General features: G+C 39.8%; 1 protein-coding gene across 7 annotated transcripts in view; it reads left to right on the top strand.

Moving 5' to 3' along the window:
- The first annotated feature begins 2,810 nt into the window (after nucleotides 1-2,810).
- Nucleotides 2,811-17,288, top strand: part of phldb2b (pleckstrin homology-like domain, family B, member 2b) — a 47,860-nt gene continuing 33,382 nt past the window's right edge. For 3 of the 7 annotated variants that reach the window (XM_074621212.1, XM_074621214.1, XM_074621213.1), the window contains exons 1-5: nucleotides 2,813-2,979; nucleotides 3,569-5,899; nucleotides 14,765-14,821; nucleotides 15,020-15,143; nucleotides 16,847-16,945. In XM_074621212.1, the coding sequence (XP_074477313.1) occupies nucleotides 5,867-5,899; nucleotides 14,765-14,821; nucleotides 15,020-15,143; nucleotides 16,847-16,945 (313 nt within the window). In that variant the 5' untranslated portion in view covers nucleotides 2,813-2,979; nucleotides 3,569-5,866. Of the gene's footprint in view, nucleotides 2,980-3,568; nucleotides 5,900-14,764; nucleotides 14,822-15,019; nucleotides 15,144-16,846; nucleotides 16,952-17,288 lie in introns of all 7 variants that reach the window. The other 4 variants (XM_074621210.1, XM_074621209.1, XM_074621217.1 and 1 more) reach the window with 4 other exon arrangements.

Genomic DNA, 17,288 nt, shown 5'->3' with positions numbered 1-17,288 from the left:
AAATAGCGATTTATTTTGCTGATAAGGTTTCATTGTCTCGCTCAAGGACACTTCAGCAGTACGGTACACATGAGCCAGGGACCCTTTAGACCCTTGATTGACGTAAAACCTTTAAAACATCACAGTTTGGGTTTCAGCCGACTCTCTGCCCTAATATCATCAAGTCCAAAAAAGGGAAAGAAGCTGGAGCTCAGATCGCCATCATCATAAGGTCAAACAAAACCTGTCATAGCTTTGGCTTCTGGATTTGTTTTCTTACATTCCCTTCTGGAGGAAACTGGAAATATACCACATTGGTACTATCTGATTACAATGCAGCACAGGTCACCATGCAGAAACAGACTCACAGCTACCTGCGACCTGGACAATGATCATATGACTCAGGGATTTCACTTACACATCTCAAATGTTACAATTGCTGTCCTTTTGTTTTTTAAATATTCTGATTACATCACAGATTTGTTTTCATCATGGTGAAAGTCAGGATCCTATATTCCATAATCGTTTTTCTTTTTGAAATACTGTATGCATAGGTATTTAAAGCATCGTAACTTGTGTACACATCGAACGAAAAGTGATCGTGACAAACATTTTGTTTACGGACTACTAATACATCCAACATTATGTTAAAGGACTGTGAAAGTAAATTCTCGACAAGTGGAATTTGTTTACAATACATTAAAGAGGACCTATTCTGCTCATTTTCAGGTGCATACTTGTATTTTAGGTTTCTACTAGAACATGTTTACATGCTTTAATGTTCAAAAAAACCTTTATTTTTCTCATACCGGTTGTGCTGCAGCACTTCTTTTCACACTCTGTCTGAAACACTCTGTTAGAGCTCCTGTTCCCCGCCCTCGAAAAGCCCAGTCTGCTCTGATTGGTCAGCTGAACCAAACTCTTTGGACTCCACTCCAGCTCCGCTCTAACTAGCTTTGTTTGAGGGCGTGCCAAACTAGCCGCTAGGCAGGTATTATGCAAATGTGTTACTTGGTGACATCACCACGTTACTGAAGAAAAGGCGGGACTTCAAGCGAGGCGTTTTAGGCAGTTCAAGAGCAGTGTTTCTGTGGGGGAGAGTTTAGCTTTGTTTATACTCACTGGTGCATGACAAACCATCGTGACAACTTGCGGAGCCTTTGCGCACCACACGAAATCCGTGACAACGCAATTTTCTGGCGCACGCACCTCGCGCTGGCTTCACTACGGCAACCATAAACCAGGTTTAACTCTCTTTTTGGCGTGGACTTTGGGCTTTGTAACTTTGCAGACTTTTTACATGCACAAAAAAACTATGCAACACACTAAAGGAAAGGGGAAATGCACAAAAGCATAGTAGGTCCTCTTTAATAATTGTAAACACTTGGACAGTGAGCTATGGTTGGGTTTTTAACTACATGCACTTGGTGTTTTTCCCATAATGAAAAGTACAGACTGCAGTATTTTTGTTTCTATGTCAAGCAATGCCACATGTTGTGAAAAAAGAAGCCCACTGTGCCAACACTGTTTCAGTACATATCGCTGAGCTGTAAAGTTTAACTAGCGATGCAAACAGTGGCAACTTTTTGGGCAGACGCCAAGTATGTGTGGAACTTGTGCCACGTGCTCATAAAACACGTGCACCCATACATATACATAGCTGTAAATGTTCATGTTTACAGTATTTTTGCTCAGTATTTTTTTCACTTCCATTGTTTAACTAGAGATGCAGAAATGGACCCAATCTCCTGGGATGATAAAATGATGTAGGGGAAATGCATAGAAGAACATTTATGAATATGTCAAGTCTGTATTTGGGCTCCATAAGACATATCTTTTTATAAATAGCGAGGGGATAAAATCGCCAACGTATTGTAGTCTGAAATGTTTGTGTGTGTATATCTGGGTGTGTGTTTGTGTGTGTGCTTTGTGGCCCAGTGATTACTATGCATGACGTGCACGGTACTGCGTTGACAGTCGCCTTGCATTCCTGTGGTCAGAGTAGGGGATGAGAGGAGGAGGAGAGAGAGACGGCAGAAGAAGACGCAAAGTGATTTACAAAGCAGAGGAGAAATTGAGAGAAAGTCCAGCTGGAATCATAGAAAAATGGAGGATGCAGAGAGAGATATCTGAACAGCTGTTTTTTACCCCTTCAGCAGCAGCAGCAGCATCTAACAGGAAAGTCAAATGTTTTCTTTCCATATCACCCTTCTTTTTTTCACTCCCTGACTCACTTGTGTGAAATTGCCTGCTCTGTCCAGGCCACATTGTTGACATGGTCGGTGGTCACTAAGCGCCATGAGGCTCACATACACCAACACACACATAGTCACAAGCACAGGCACTTTAATTGTGGTGTAATTACACATACCATGGCAGGCAAGTGGGAGAACGCAAAGCAGCAGCTCCGAATGATGGAGAGCATTCCTTTGTTGTTTGGATTGGTCCCCTCTCTCTCTCACACACACACACTCTGCTGTATCCCTGCTGGCTTCCCGGGTTTCAAAGGAGAAGACGGCAACTCAAGCATGATCTTCCAGGTGTTAATAAAAAGTATTATGATACTGTATTTGTGCCTGTGTGCATGTGTTTGCCAACCGAGATTCTGTTAGTCTACAAATAGTGGTGCAAACATTGACACACACCTCTCCAAAACTATTTTTGGTTTACATTCTAAGTCGATGTGCAACTACACTTGCTTTTTACAACCTTTACGCCCCATCACATCATTTCTCTCTCCCTAAATTCCATCCCCTCCCCATCTGCACCACAAAGTTATAGCAAACAGACTTCACTTGGCTTCATCACAGCCAAACACATGGTCAGTTTCCAGTCTTTAATAATGTTTTGTTTTGGCGTTTCAGTGGCAGTAACATCAACACACTCATGCTTTGGTTGCATGGTGTGTTTGTGTTAAATAAAGATGTGCGACTATTCTTGGAACGCCATTTATGTCAGCCTAAAAAAGAGCGATTAAACAGCAATCTGCGAAATACAATGGTGAGTAAACCAAGTTTGGGTTCATTTAACCACTGCTATATCCCTGGTGTTAAGTGACGTCAGCGATTTGAGTGGACCAGGTCAGTAACATCCATTACACACAGATTTGCTAGTGTTCTCTTTTAGACCATGATGACTACAGTATTGAAACAGCTGTTAAAAACAGACGACACTGTATCGTATGACTATCCCACCTCTGACCGAATGTGGGGTGAGTAAAGAAAGATAAAGACCAGACAAAACGTGTAGAGGCACAGCACCAGACGACTGCAAACAGATGAAATACACCTCGCTTACCCTTAAGCCACGAACTGTGTCGGTGTCATCCAATTATCTGTCATCAAGATGTTATTTAAAAAGCATGTGGGTTGATTAGTTTTACCCACACAAATCCTCAAAGTCCCATACATCCATGATAATACCAGGGATGTCTTTGAGATTGTATGAGCTGTCAGAGTATTGGTGTTAAGTGGTTCAGATACTGTTTCAAAGGCTTGTTTTTGTACACTGTAAAAAATCAGTTATGGCAAAAAAGTTAAATGTATCTAAATGAAAATGCGTCTCTTACTGCAGGGTCATCCTGTCACAGGTTGTCTCCAAACAGCTCCAGAGTTCCTGCTCAGCCTCCTCCTGGGATCACATGGGAGCTGTGGAATTCGCTCCGGAATGCTATCAAACGTTCGGCGGACCCCTCGAACACACGGTTCTCTGAGATGATGTCATTGGGAAAAGCTTAGCAGCTCTCATGCTAGAGCAAAGCAACCATGGAGGCCTAATAGCTTTATCGCTTCTGGAAACACTTTAGAAGAAAGAAAGTTAAAAGGAACTGCAAGGCCATTTTCAGGGAGCATTATCCTGATTTAGCTGTTCCCTTTTTAAGGCTTTTGGCTCCAAAAATGTGGTGAGCCAAGACCTAAAATGGCAAAAAAAGTCCACATTGGAAGCAAATTTCAGAATGTCTGGTGTTGGTTGCATTGGTTGACAATAATAACAAAAGATAATGTATCATAATGGGCAGTGCTCATTTTCCCCCAGTATTCCACTATGAGTCCAGCCTATGTTGTCTCCTTTTTCCCTCCTTTATCCTCGGGATAACAGAGCGCAGACAGTTGGGTTCGTGAACTTTATGGAATTTGAAGATTCACACTTTGAGGGATATGTGATTCTGTGGGTTCAAAACCTTTATTGTCTCTTTCTTGGCCAGTACATCTCTACACATACCGGGTGACGGAGAGCTGAGAAGCATGTGGAGAAAGTGGAGCAGGGCTGGCTGCACAAGCTCTCTTCCTGTTTATCCACAAAAAGATCCTTGCGGTGCCTGAGAGATAAGATAGTCCCACTGCCATGGATATGCATGTGTGTGCATGTGCTTTTGTTTGTGTGTGTATGCAAACCTTCCTTTGGCCGCCGTCCTAACCAGAGGACAACTTCCAAGACTACATTTATCATTGTCCAGCCATAAGAACACACCACGAGTTACGCTTCAGTTGAGGTCCGTGTGCATAGCCTAAACAAAAGTCTCCATGACTTAGGTTGTATTATAGTCGTGCACAATGTGTGTTGTTGTTGTTGTTTTATGTAACCTCTGTTATGGAACTGTGGAGAATGCATGAACCTGTGCCAAAGAAAATACCTCTGATACAGAACTGCTTGCATTCACTCCACGGTGTCTTCAGACCGATGCATGACCGTACATGTAGCGGATATTTTTCACATGGCGCACATAACTGTCACTGCTGAAATACCCACAGTTCCTTGCTGCATTGGACATATTTTAAGGATACAGTATGTGTTGAAACACAGGTATATTTTGTACAAATATTATTTTCCCCATATAACTACAATATTGTTGAAACAGCCGATAAACTCATCATCTCTCTTGGTTCTTATCTTCTATAATTGTATAAATAGCTCCCCCTGTTGCACTATAAAGGCCGAGTGTGATGGAATTAAAAGCCACATCAGTTTCACCATAAATGTTTATTCAAGACTTATGGTAATTGGAGAAATCATAATTTATGTGGTATATGTTTCTTTGTTGTTGTACTCTGCAATTAACCCCCCTGTTTATGCAGAGGCAATATATTTTGTAGCAGGCCCCATACAGTATATAGGCTATACAGTACAATTTGAGATTATGGTGTTTTTCTTACAAGGGAATGTACATAATTATGTTTTATTAACCGTCATCATTAATCACTGAATGCAAGTGCTTGCTGCATGATATTTATGAGTTGTGCCGGTTTTGTTTGAGCACCAGTCTGGATCTGTCTCCATCCATGGACTGAATGTATCAAAACCCGCCAGTATTAGGACTGCATTGTGTCAAGTGAATGGAGACTAGACTGCATTCCTGTTGTAATATCATCAGCTAAACATGCTTCTTATCAAGGTTTTTTTTTTTATCATTGCTGCCAAGTAGGTCTGAAAGAATGCTCCCTCTCTCCCCTTTTCTCACCTCTCTTTGTCAGCCTCTCTCTGAGCCAGTAAGAAGGAGAGGTCAAGTGTAGGTTGTCTGTTAACACCTGCACATTATGCTCTGTGTGTGTGTGTGTCAGTGAGTTTGAGACAGAGAGACAGAGAGAGAGAGAGAGAGACTCCCTCCCCTTGTTCCCTCTCCAGCTCCACTTCCAGCTGTTGCTGCATTCCTCCACACGTCGCAATTGGCTGAGGCTGCAGGCTTTTTTACGTTTGTGTACCTTTGTGTTTCATGTGTGTGTGTGAATTGTGACAGAGCACTAAAAGTACCTCCTAGACATCCTACAGGTTGCTTGTGCTGCACTGGGAATGTATTTGCCGTGGAGAAGGAGACTGTGATCACAGCAGTGCGCAGGAGTGACAGGATATCTTCTGGATCTTATAGCAGCTGCGTCCTTTTCTGCAAACCATGACAGAGGTGGCCAGTCCAGCTTCAATAATCGTAAGTGCGTTTTTATTTTGGGGGGAAAGGTACAGAATTACCTTTTTTTTTTATTATGATGTAAATGTGTATTTCTAAGTTAGGAAGTATATTTAAACTCTTCCATGGTGTTTTTAAAACCAGCAGCCTGGTGGTGTTTAATCCACAGCTCAGGGAGTTTCTTTACAGTGTTTGTTTCTCAAGTGAGCTGTGTAAAGATTAGCTAAATCTTATCCGGATTTTGTTCTAAGCAAATATCCTGCAATACAAGGGAAGTATTGTTTGTTTCTGGGCTACTGATTAAAAGTCCCCAGTATATATGTGCGTATCACAGTGATTCCATTTGGGATATAGATATTTCAATTATATTATTTTATTATACCATAGGGATATTATGAGGCCGAAAAGTGGACAAATCAGAGCAGTTCCTTACTAAAAAAGAAGTTCATTCAAGTATGCTATTAGTATACTTCTTTTAAACTTAAAATAGGAGAGTATGCTTTCTGTTTACGTTTTATGTACTAATCAGAGATATACTTTATACTTTTTTTAAGTTTACATGAGTATACTTGGCTCATACTGACAAATATACAGAAAAGTATACTCGGCTTATGCCGACTTGTACTTAATCCTTTGATCAAGCTTTACTTAAGAAAAGTATACATGGGTCATACTGACAAGTATACAGAGAAGTCTAAGTATACTGTACTTGGCTTATACTGACAAGTATACAGAAAAGTCTAAGTATACTTGGCTTATATAGGCCTACTTGTACTTAATCTTTTGATCGAGATATTCTTAAGAGAAATATACATAAGTATACTTGGCTCAAACTGACAAATATACAGTAAAGTCTAAGTATACTTGGCTCATACTGACAAGTATACAGAAAAGTCTAAGTATACTTGGCTTATACTGACAAGTATACAGAAAAGTCTAAGTATACTTGGCTCATACTGACAAGTATACAGAAAAGTCTAAGTATACTTGGCTTATACTGACAAGTATACAGAAAAGTCTAAGTATACTTGGCTCATACTGACAAGTATACAGTAAAGTCTAAGTATACTTGGCTCATACTGACAAGTATACAGAAAAGTCTAAGTATACTTGGCTTATACTGACAAGTATACAGAAAAGTCTAAGTATACTTGGCTTATACTGACAAGTATACAGAAAAGTCTAAGTATACTTGGCTCAAACTGGCAAGTATACAGAAAAGTCTAAGTATACTTGGCTTATACTGACAAGTATACAGAAAAGTCTAAGTATACTTGGCTCATACTGACAAGTATACAGAAAAGTCTAAGTATACTTGGCTTATACTGACAAGTATACAGAAAAGTCTAAGTATACTTGGCTCATACTGACAAGTATACAGTAAAGTCTAAGTATACTTGGCTTGTAGGCCTACTTGTACTTTTGATTGAGATGTACTTAATAAAAGTTTAATTAAGTATTCTTGCCTTATAGGCCTACAGAAAAGTATGCTAGATAAAGTATAAAGTAGCCTATTAAAGTCTGTTTTGACTGATTATGAATGGGATATTGTTAGTGTGTGAATAAGAGCCCCATCCCACATTTGACACAAACAAACCTAAAGAATATCTCAGTGGATCGGCCCATGGCACAAGCTGGTACACCTAAATTACTCCATGACTCACTTGTTCTATGGCTTCAATGAACTCATCGAAGCAATACATGTTTCTTCCCCTCTTGGAAATCAACCAGACAAAGTGGCAACATTAAGAAATGCATTAAATCGGGTCCTGTGTATCTAAATTGATCTGACATCTTATTACCTTCCCAGTGAGGAAATGATATACTGTACAATGTTACTCTTGGGTCATGTGGAGTTGGTCTTGTCAGTTATGTGGAAACAAGTTGTATGCTGCAAATTATGGCTCTGGATCATGTAATCATTAGGTTGTGGATTTGTCTTCGGTGTGTGCAACCACAGCACTTTACCCAGATAGCAACACATCTGTGTGTTTAAGATACCTAACACACATTCTGTTTTAACATATAGAATGATAAGCTATATGTTAAAATCATTATACATGTCAAGTTGGCTCTGGCCATGATGTGGAAACCAGGAGGATGCAACTGTTCTGTCACAGGACTCAACATACCAATACTGGTATCAACTACTAGACTCATACTGCACCAGACCGAAAACAAAAGAATTTTGATATAATATACACTTGAAATGTGCGATGAAACAAATTATATTTCTATTCTGTGTTGTCAAGATTTTGTCAAGATGTGTTTACCGAATATATGCTTGGATTGTCATCAGTGCAGTATCGGATTAAACTTTGTTTGGAGGCCAGTGGTGCAACCTGGGGAAACTTTTTTTCCATCCACCATTAATCTCTTTTCCTTCATCTATGGATTCTTTAGTCTGTGTTTTTATTTTATTTTGTTTCCCCCGACACACTCTTATTATCTCAAAATCCATCTTTCTGTCGTCCTCCTTTCTTCTTATTCAGCGGTCACAGTTCATTTCACCATGTGAGCTATACATTGCCATAATGTGGGCTATATGTCCCTCTACCAATTCACCGTCCCTCCTCGTCTCTCTGTCATATCCGGCCCCTCACAAACCCAAACATCAGTTGATCCCCTCCATGTGGCGGTAAAGGTAATCTGGGCTTTTCCAAAGACACACACACCCTCGAGAGAAATTCAAGTTAGATTTCCTCTAACTCTGAGTCAGCTGCAATAACAATGGACTTTCTTTCCTGTGAGGATCTTGCATTTGGGTAAATGATAGAAAAAAAAGAAAAAGTGTGAGAGAGTTTGAGTTGGAGAACAATGCCCCTGGATGTTTGTTACGTTTTAGCAGGGGCTCAAGGTCAAGTTGTGTTAACCAGTTTTCAGAGTTTTCACCAAAACACAAACACATGCACGGAAACACATGCACCCACACACGATGAGGCAAATTGAAGAGTTTCTTATATGGATAGAGAAGAGCAGTAATTTATGTCCAAAAGGATACGTGCATGTGTGCAGGGAATGATGACGTCTATGGTGTGAACGCATGCATAAGGCATAGTTTGTTGAAGACATTATTGCACACAGAACACAGAGTGTATAGATAGTAGAAGGGAGGAAGATAACCCCATGAGTTGCTGTATAAAGAGGGACGCAGAGAGAGGGACTCCATATTAAACAGCATCCGTGATACAATGCTGGCTTTGTCAGGTGGGAGGAGGAGAGGGTAATGCTGGAATGTAAGGGGAGGGGATGTTAGTGAGAGACAGAGGGATGGAGAAAGAGAGAGATGAAGACAGAGGGAGGAGTGCAACAAGGGTAAATACAGCATTTAACACATCAAGAGCGTGAGAGAGGAAACCAGGTGGGAAGACAGCGTTTTTAAACAAATACTACGCAGGTAATATTAAAAAATAAATGAACAATCTCTCTTAGCTAGATGACTTATACTTCTTAAATGGAAGGAAAGGTATCCTCGAACCTTTAGGATGTGGTTTACAGATCTCATACATCATTTGGTATTGGAGAAGATTCGCTATACTACAAGAGGGTGTGCTCAGAAATTGTATGCTATATGGAGACCCTTTTTAATCTATATAGAAAAAACAGATACAACTGACATTGAAGTTTTAAACTGATGACCCCATATTACATATAATGCACAACTTATACTTATTTTTTTTAATTTATTTATTATTTTTATTTTTAATTTACTTATTATTTTGGTCCTTTCCTTTTTTTATTCCTTTTTTATTTTTATTTTTTATATATTTATTTGTTTTGTTTTTGTTTTTGTTTGGTATATGTTTCATTTATGTTGCTATCGGATTTAATCATTTATATGTATAAATGTAATTGTTTATGAAATTAACTCTGCTCATTTAATGGTGCAGTAATATTGTTACAGGGATGGGGGGGGGGGGGGGGAGGGTGTAATTTGTTTATACAATTATTTATTGGATTTTGTACAGAATACCAATAAAAAGACTTTAAAATAATAAAAGATAAATAAATAAATGAACAGAGATGGGGTCAAGGGAAATGAGAATTGCATATACATAAGATGCAACAGATGTAACAAAAAGCCTGTCCTCTTGCAAATTGTGTGCAAAGAAAGTTGACCAGACCAATGAGTCTTTTGTGCATGAGACCAGCCAATTTTTTTAATTTCTGTAGCAAGTTCAAGCTTAACAGTCACCTTGACCGCAGCAAGCTAAATGTATCATTATTCCCACCTTCATCTCCATTAGTTGGTCAATATATCATCTTGAGGAGCTGCCTGCCTTTGAACACCCTCTATAGCCTAAGGCCAATGTTCAATAAAGCCGCCACATGCACTGAAGAAGCAGATGGCCAACATGGAATAAGTGCATTAAAAGTAGAAAAGAAGAATCTTGATGATTAATGTTGGTACACTTATCTTAACAGCTTCAGCTCATAACTCCAAGAATATCTTGAACTTTATTTCAAGCATTACAAATAAGATAATTCAGTATTTACATTCAGACAGTTAAAGACTAAAAACTGTTCAATTTCTCATTTTTATTTTATTCAGGAAAAACTGCTATATTGAAGATTTAACCCAACATCATGAGCTTACTGTTTCTGACAGACACACACGCATGCAAGTGAATTAACCATCCCGATTAGTGCACTAAAACAAATCTGTTCCAAATTAGTGTCATTAGCAACACGCTGAGATGTCCTGAGATGTGGTTATCATGAGAATGCAGCCTGCAGCAGAAACAGACAGCAACAATAATGCAGAAGGTAATTGAAACAGAGACAAAGGCAAAGCAGATGTAGAGGAAATACAAACAGGAGGAGAGACTGGATGGAGGGACGAAAGCAGAGGATGAAGAAAATAAAAAGGATGAGATGAAACAGCCCGAGAATGCTGGATATGTGCTTCTGGTTTTAGGATTCCTCTCTCTATCCTCCGTCACTCTCTCTTTTCACATCACCCCATATTTGTACCTCCATCTCTGTCTCCAGATGCAGGGCAAACTGAGCATTTTGGGGGAACTCAGCTGTTCTACAGATGGTATCAAAGAGAGATTGTTTATGCAGGCATGTGTCCCTGTGATTTTAAAAACGTGTATGGATGAAGTCGTTTTAGCTGGTCTTCAATTATTTAAAGGGTGTACAACAGATTTAGGATTAAAGTAAAAGTCGGTCATGGCTACGTATTTAGGATATTTTTCCATAAAGAGATAAAAATATACGTTTGAAAACTTCCCCAGTCTTTCATTCCATTCAAGATGAAATGTTGACGTTTATTCTACTGGACTTTCTTTCCCTCATTTCTGCCTCATATGGTACTTGTTAACTGAATCTGATACTAATTATTCACATAGATTATAAAATATTATACTGCCATCAAACTCCATTGTAGCTGTAATGGAAATGTGACATCGTGTCAAGTTAATGTTAGGAATTAATGTCAGAGACATAGCAACCTGAACAATATAAAACAAACAATTTGAACAATTAAAAACTGTAAATTTTAACAGTTGTCATGTGTTTAAAGTAGGATTTTGTCGTTAAAAGTAAATTGTGTGATATCTCTGAAATGGTTAAGGATGGTGTACTATCATCACGTGTGTTTGATATACTATTAGTTTTCATCCTCCATGCTTTAGCAGCTCCTCGATGTTCACCAACTATGATGCTAAAAAGCAGAGAGAAATTGTGCAATCCCTTCACATTTTACATAGTTATTCCATCCATTATCAATATTAATACTGATTAGCAGCTCTAAAGGCTTGGGAAATAACAGCAAAGGTCTTTACAAGTACAACATTATATTTGTGTCTTTGCAAGTTTCTCTACAAACCTGCAAATACAGAGCCCATCCTATAATCTCATACCTGAGCTTTCTAATCCAGGCGCCCTGATAGCATCACCGGGTCTGGTGATTGGAGATTGTGGAGACCCCTCAGGATGCCAGAACTGAAATCTGAAGTGAAAATCTAGAAGGGGTTTTGAGGCGCCTCACTGCTCAGCTTTAACTAGAGCACAAAAAGGCCAAAGACTTGTCTTGACCTGCCCAGACTGTGAGCTCACCTGGTGAGAGAAGAAGAGGGGGGATGGCTATGGAGAATAAAGAGAGACAATGAGGAGGAATGACGGGGTAAAGAATATGTGACAGAAGGGGAGTCGAGGAGGTGGGAGAGGACATACAGGAAGGAAGTGGGAGGAAAAGATATACTCAAAACAGTCCCGGTTGAACTTTGAATCTCCATTTGATCTCCATTTTTTCATCTGGTCTGTGCAGAAACCGTCCAGCTGATGTTGTTGCCATCATACACCGCGTGTTTGCTTTGTCTACACTAGTGATGAAAAAAAATCTGTGGAACGCTGGGCCTCATATCTTTATGCGATAAGAAAAAGAGCCGATGCGTGACTTTATTTGTGGATGTTTGTGTGTGCATATAGGGGTTACAAGGGCGGCTGAATTGCGAAGAATAGCGAGTGTGTGTGTTGGTGTGTGTTTAAACCCAATGAGGGTGTCAAAGCAGCAAAGGAAGTGACCTCAGGAGAGGAAGTTGACGCTGAATTAGAGGAAGTGGTATGGAGCTGACTTTGATTTGCGTTTCCTCTGGCTGGTGATTGGAGGAAAGAAAGGAAAAGAGTGGAGAGTGAGATAGAGAGGAGAAATGAAAGAAAGGCAAGAGGAAGAGAGAGAGAAGACGAGAAAAACTGTTTAAGAAATAGAAGAGAGCACTTCGGTAAGAGGAAGGAAGGAGTATTGAAAACAAATGAGATACTAATGGTTGAAACCTGTGTGAGGTGGATAATGTATATTATTACAGGATTATTACAGGATAACATGGAGAGAGAAGAGGAAGAGAGGAAGGAGATGACGGAAGGTGGAAAAGGAGATGTGGTTGGGGTGGTTTCCCAAATGCTGTAATCATCTCTGCTTTGGTGAGAATTGTAGGGTACTGCAGGGGTTGTCCTTGGCACTGGATCTGAGTGTGTTTAATCAAACACACACACATATTTTTGAGGCATTTTGATTTTGTTTCCTTTTATCTCGCTCTGTTTTCATTCCTTTTTATAGTTCTCTTCCTTTCATTGCCATGTATAATTCTGTTCTGCTATTTCAGAGTTTTCTCATGCCTTCCTAATTATTCCTACCCGTAAAAAAATGTTTCTTTATCTTGGACTCCACTGTCAACTAATACAAAATAATAATAGTCATGAGAGTAATGCCTCGCTAGTGGCCCCTAAAGGCTGAAATGTGTATTGCGACAATACAGAATAGCAAACGGTTGCTATTCTGAGGTTTGTCCTGATGCGGACGCTTGATACAAATGCTAAAATCAAATGGGTTTATTTCCTTTGGAGCATGAATGTGATCAGCACAATCTGTCTTTTAGATTATGACATATCTGGACATTTGACCAGTGGCACAAGACGAAAGCCTGTCTCCAAAATGGCCATATGGTGGCACTAGAGGAGAGGTCATGGGGCTACCTTAATATTAGGAATCATCCTCTGGGTACCATGAATGTCTATAAAGGTCAACTTTACTGACCTTTTGACCTGACGAAGATACAAGCAGGATCGAAACATAGTCAATACAAATATTGTGGCATGGAGTAGTGTGCAGGCGTTACCTTTTTCTTTACTGACGCTGTTCTGATAGCCTCGCACCTACATGATGTGCATATAATTAGTCTTTTTCTACCATTAATGATCTGGAATAGATGTCAAGATAGTATCTTGTTCTGGACCAAAGTTTTGAACATACAGGTCATGATGGACATCGCTATCGTTTGGCTGTGTGTTGCTTGTTAGGTGAAACACACACACATACAGTTAAAGCACCATGCAGGCAGTGTGATGGCAGAGCATAACCAGCAAATTGTGGGAACTCAGGAAACATTTCTTCCCAGTTCCTCCCACTGCACACCAGCTTGTGTGTGTGTGTGTATTTTTCCTCCCTAGTGGTATTTTCCCCTTGGAACACTTTCACACGGAGAGTTCCTCTCATGTGGCAGCAGCTGGACATGCAGTGCGCAGTTGTTTTTTTTTCTTTTTGTGTGTGTGTGCATGTACTTGAGTGTAGCTACGTATAATGGGCATAATCATTTGTGCAGATGTGTGCAACTTGTGTGTACTTGCGTGACCCTGATCTTGCATGTCTATATCGTGTTTGCTTATATGTACAGAATGGATGGATGGACATATACACTATCATTTTCAGCATAGGTATATACTATATAAAATAAGTATGGATGCACACACTACTCCAATAAGCATGGAGTAGTGTGCAGGTGCTCCGTCTTTCTTTATAGACATTCAGGGTACCCAGAGGATGATTCCTAATATTTAGGTAGCCCCATGACCTCTCCTCTAGTGCCACCGGGTCGCAGGTGAAGTATGCATGTTCTCCCAGTGTAGCGTGGGTTTTCTCCGGGTTCTCCGGCTTCCTCCCACAGTCCAAAGACATGCAGGTTAGGTTAATTGTTGACTCTAAATTGCCCGTAGGTGTGAATGTGAGCGTGAATGGTTGTCTGTCTCTATGTGTCAGCCCTATCAATATAAATGTAAATGTAAAAACCCGATTCAAAACACACTAAACACTGTGAATGGGGAACTCAGATTACTATACGGAGAAAAAACAAGCATTGTTTCCTCGATGCATACTGTAATAACCCACCACGGCTTATCTGTTCACCAACCTGGTGAAAGGTTCTGTTCAATACAACTGCTGGTTGTGTTCGCACGTCGCTGCCGTCTACCCAGAGTTTTCCTTTTCATCTCTTGAGCTGACATGTTCAAGAACATAGAATACATAAATAATGAATAAATACATACATCATGAATAAATGATAATTATATGTGCGGTCTGACCCTTCTCTCTCATCCATACTGCAGGACTCTTTGATGATGTTCCAACCAGAGTCAGATCAGATGTCTCCAGTCGAACCCAAGGTGAGAGAATACACACACACACACACACACACACACACACACACTTCATGTCATTTATCAATCAATATAAAATAATTTAGCATTCTGCAGAGTGGTTTTAGGGGTCAATTTTCATGGCGGTCCATGTTTGTCTAGTCTTCTGAGTTATACATTTTGTGTGAAAATGACCCTTTCCCCCCTTCTCTCTGATGCTTGCAGTCTCCACCTCTGGACCTGATTGACACAGGGAAGGGACTGAAGGTCCAAACAGCAATGCCTCATCTGGTGAGCCTGGGCAGCGGGAGGCTCAGCATAGCAATCACCCTACTGCCACTAAAAGAAGGTAACACACACACACATGCACAGCATAGAAACACATACTCCATGAGTTAGGATTACCAGGTCATACAGTAACCAGTCCATCTTCCCCTCTCTTTCCAATGCCCAGGATCATGGAGTTTTTCAATGAATGTTATTTCTCACAAGTCATATAAAGCTGTCAGACTTTTATAGTGTCCTCCCTTCCCTCATTGCTTTGTTTCCCTCCCATTCCCCGCTCTACTTCTCCCCTCTTTTTGCCCTCTCCCTGCCCACCCATCACTTCATTTCCATGGTTACAGGAGAGGTCGTGGGGGGGAGCTATGATAAGGGAAAGTGATACTCTATGCTGGGTCACAATAAAGTCAAGACAAGGAGCAAATGCTACTTCCTCCCACAGGGCTCCCTTGGACTGACAACACATATTTAAACAAATTACAACATCCACATCCCTGGTTATTTATTTTTATTGTCATTGGGGACTGAAATTACCCCACTTACTGGTTAGTGCGCAGACTGAACCCTCAGTTAACCGTGCAAAAATGAGGACAACACTGTGCTAACAGGCTGCAATCCAAACAGCTATAAAACAGAGATGACTCACATTACATGGTTTCATGACTGTGTCTACAACAACAGAGAGAAAGCAATCATTCCATTACACTGAAAGACTGAAATCCATTTTCCTCCATAAATCATATTCAGATCAGTTCAAACGTAACACACAGGATGATTATACATAGTTTTTATAGTTTCTCTATCATCAGCCATCCACAGGTGTCTTACACACACACACACACACACACACACACACACACACACATACAGTATATTCATCAGATGGTGCCGTAGCTTAATTATTATTCCAGCAGGTTGGCCAAACACATGACAGTAAAGAGATGGGAGCCAAGACAGTGAGATTTACAACATGTTATAATGAGAGACACGCTTGTACAACTGATTCTAATTCAATAGCCTGCAGACAGTTAGATGGAATACTAATGCAAATTGATTGACATTAGATTAGAAACGCATTACTGTGTAGTGAGTAGCTGTCCTCAGATGACACTGGCGACTCTCACATACACTTGTATAGAGTTAACATGCCTTGTGTGGATTACAAAGCTCTCATTATATTCCTAATGCAGAGACACAGGCACTTTTTGTTTCGCCTCCTCTCAGCCATGAGAACAGTACAGTGAAAAGTTGTGTTAGCTTATAAGTGGATGGATTTATTAACTCTTTAATAAATAAATAACAATTTAAATGAAGTTGTGGTCTGCATGACAAATTATTAATTGTAATAAGGTTTCACAGTGGATGGTATTAAAATGATAGGTGAGGTAAAGCCCGCATTGTGACATTTTATATTTGACGTTATTATGTTTCTTGCATAACCTTTACCACATTGCACACACTTTAACAGTCTTCTTGGCGTGCCCTTCCATTTCAGTGAGGAATGCCAACAATGTGAACAAACCATTTTAGGAGAGAACTGAGGGTCTATTTTTCTCCAAAATGTGTCTACTGAAGAAAAATACCCAGTTGAAATGAATAATACTGAAGTACTCCTTTAAAGTGTGGATCACAGACCAACCATATGGCTCAAAAAGAGCATGTTTGCATCAGTTTAATATACTTGTAAAGATGTTGTCTACTAGTAATCAGGCTAATTATATCTATATATTTTCTGTCATTTTTATTTGCATAATTTGCTTGATGTTCCAGGGGTGACCCGCATAGGCCGAGAAGATGCTCCAATTCCTCAAGATATCACTATCCAGGGTGCTGGCATCGAGGCAGAGCACTGTCTCATCTTCAATGAAGGTTGATGTCAGTTCACTTTCCATTAAATGAATTCGTAATATTGGCAGGCCTCTGACTTAAACAGTTTTATAATTTATCTTTTCAGGAATAGCAAGTGTGTAATAAAATGTCTACCCAGTTTACATCTATACGTTGCTAGGTGTTGGCCAATTAATTAACAAGGCTTTTAATTTTAGTTCAGTGTATAATCTTAAAATCCATTTTTTTTCTGTTTAAAAAAACAAAACAAATCTGCCAATGAAGTGAGATTACAAAGAGAAAACATTTTGTCAAATTTGTAAAGAGATAATCTGCTAATCTGCTTGTTTTAAAGGGACAGTGTGTAGGAATTGGTGGCATCTAG

The sequence above is a fragment of the Sebastes fasciatus genome, chromosome 21, assembly GCF_043250625.1.
Source record: "Sebastes fasciatus isolate fSebFas1 chromosome 21, fSebFas1.pri, whole genome shotgun sequence".
In the NCBI taxonomy this organism is placed as follows: Eukaryota; Metazoa; Chordata; class Actinopteri; order Perciformes; family Sebastidae; genus Sebastes; species Sebastes fasciatus.
The sequence above is the reverse complement of the archived record's forward strand: the minus strand, read 5'-3'. Positions and strand labels throughout refer to the sequence as shown.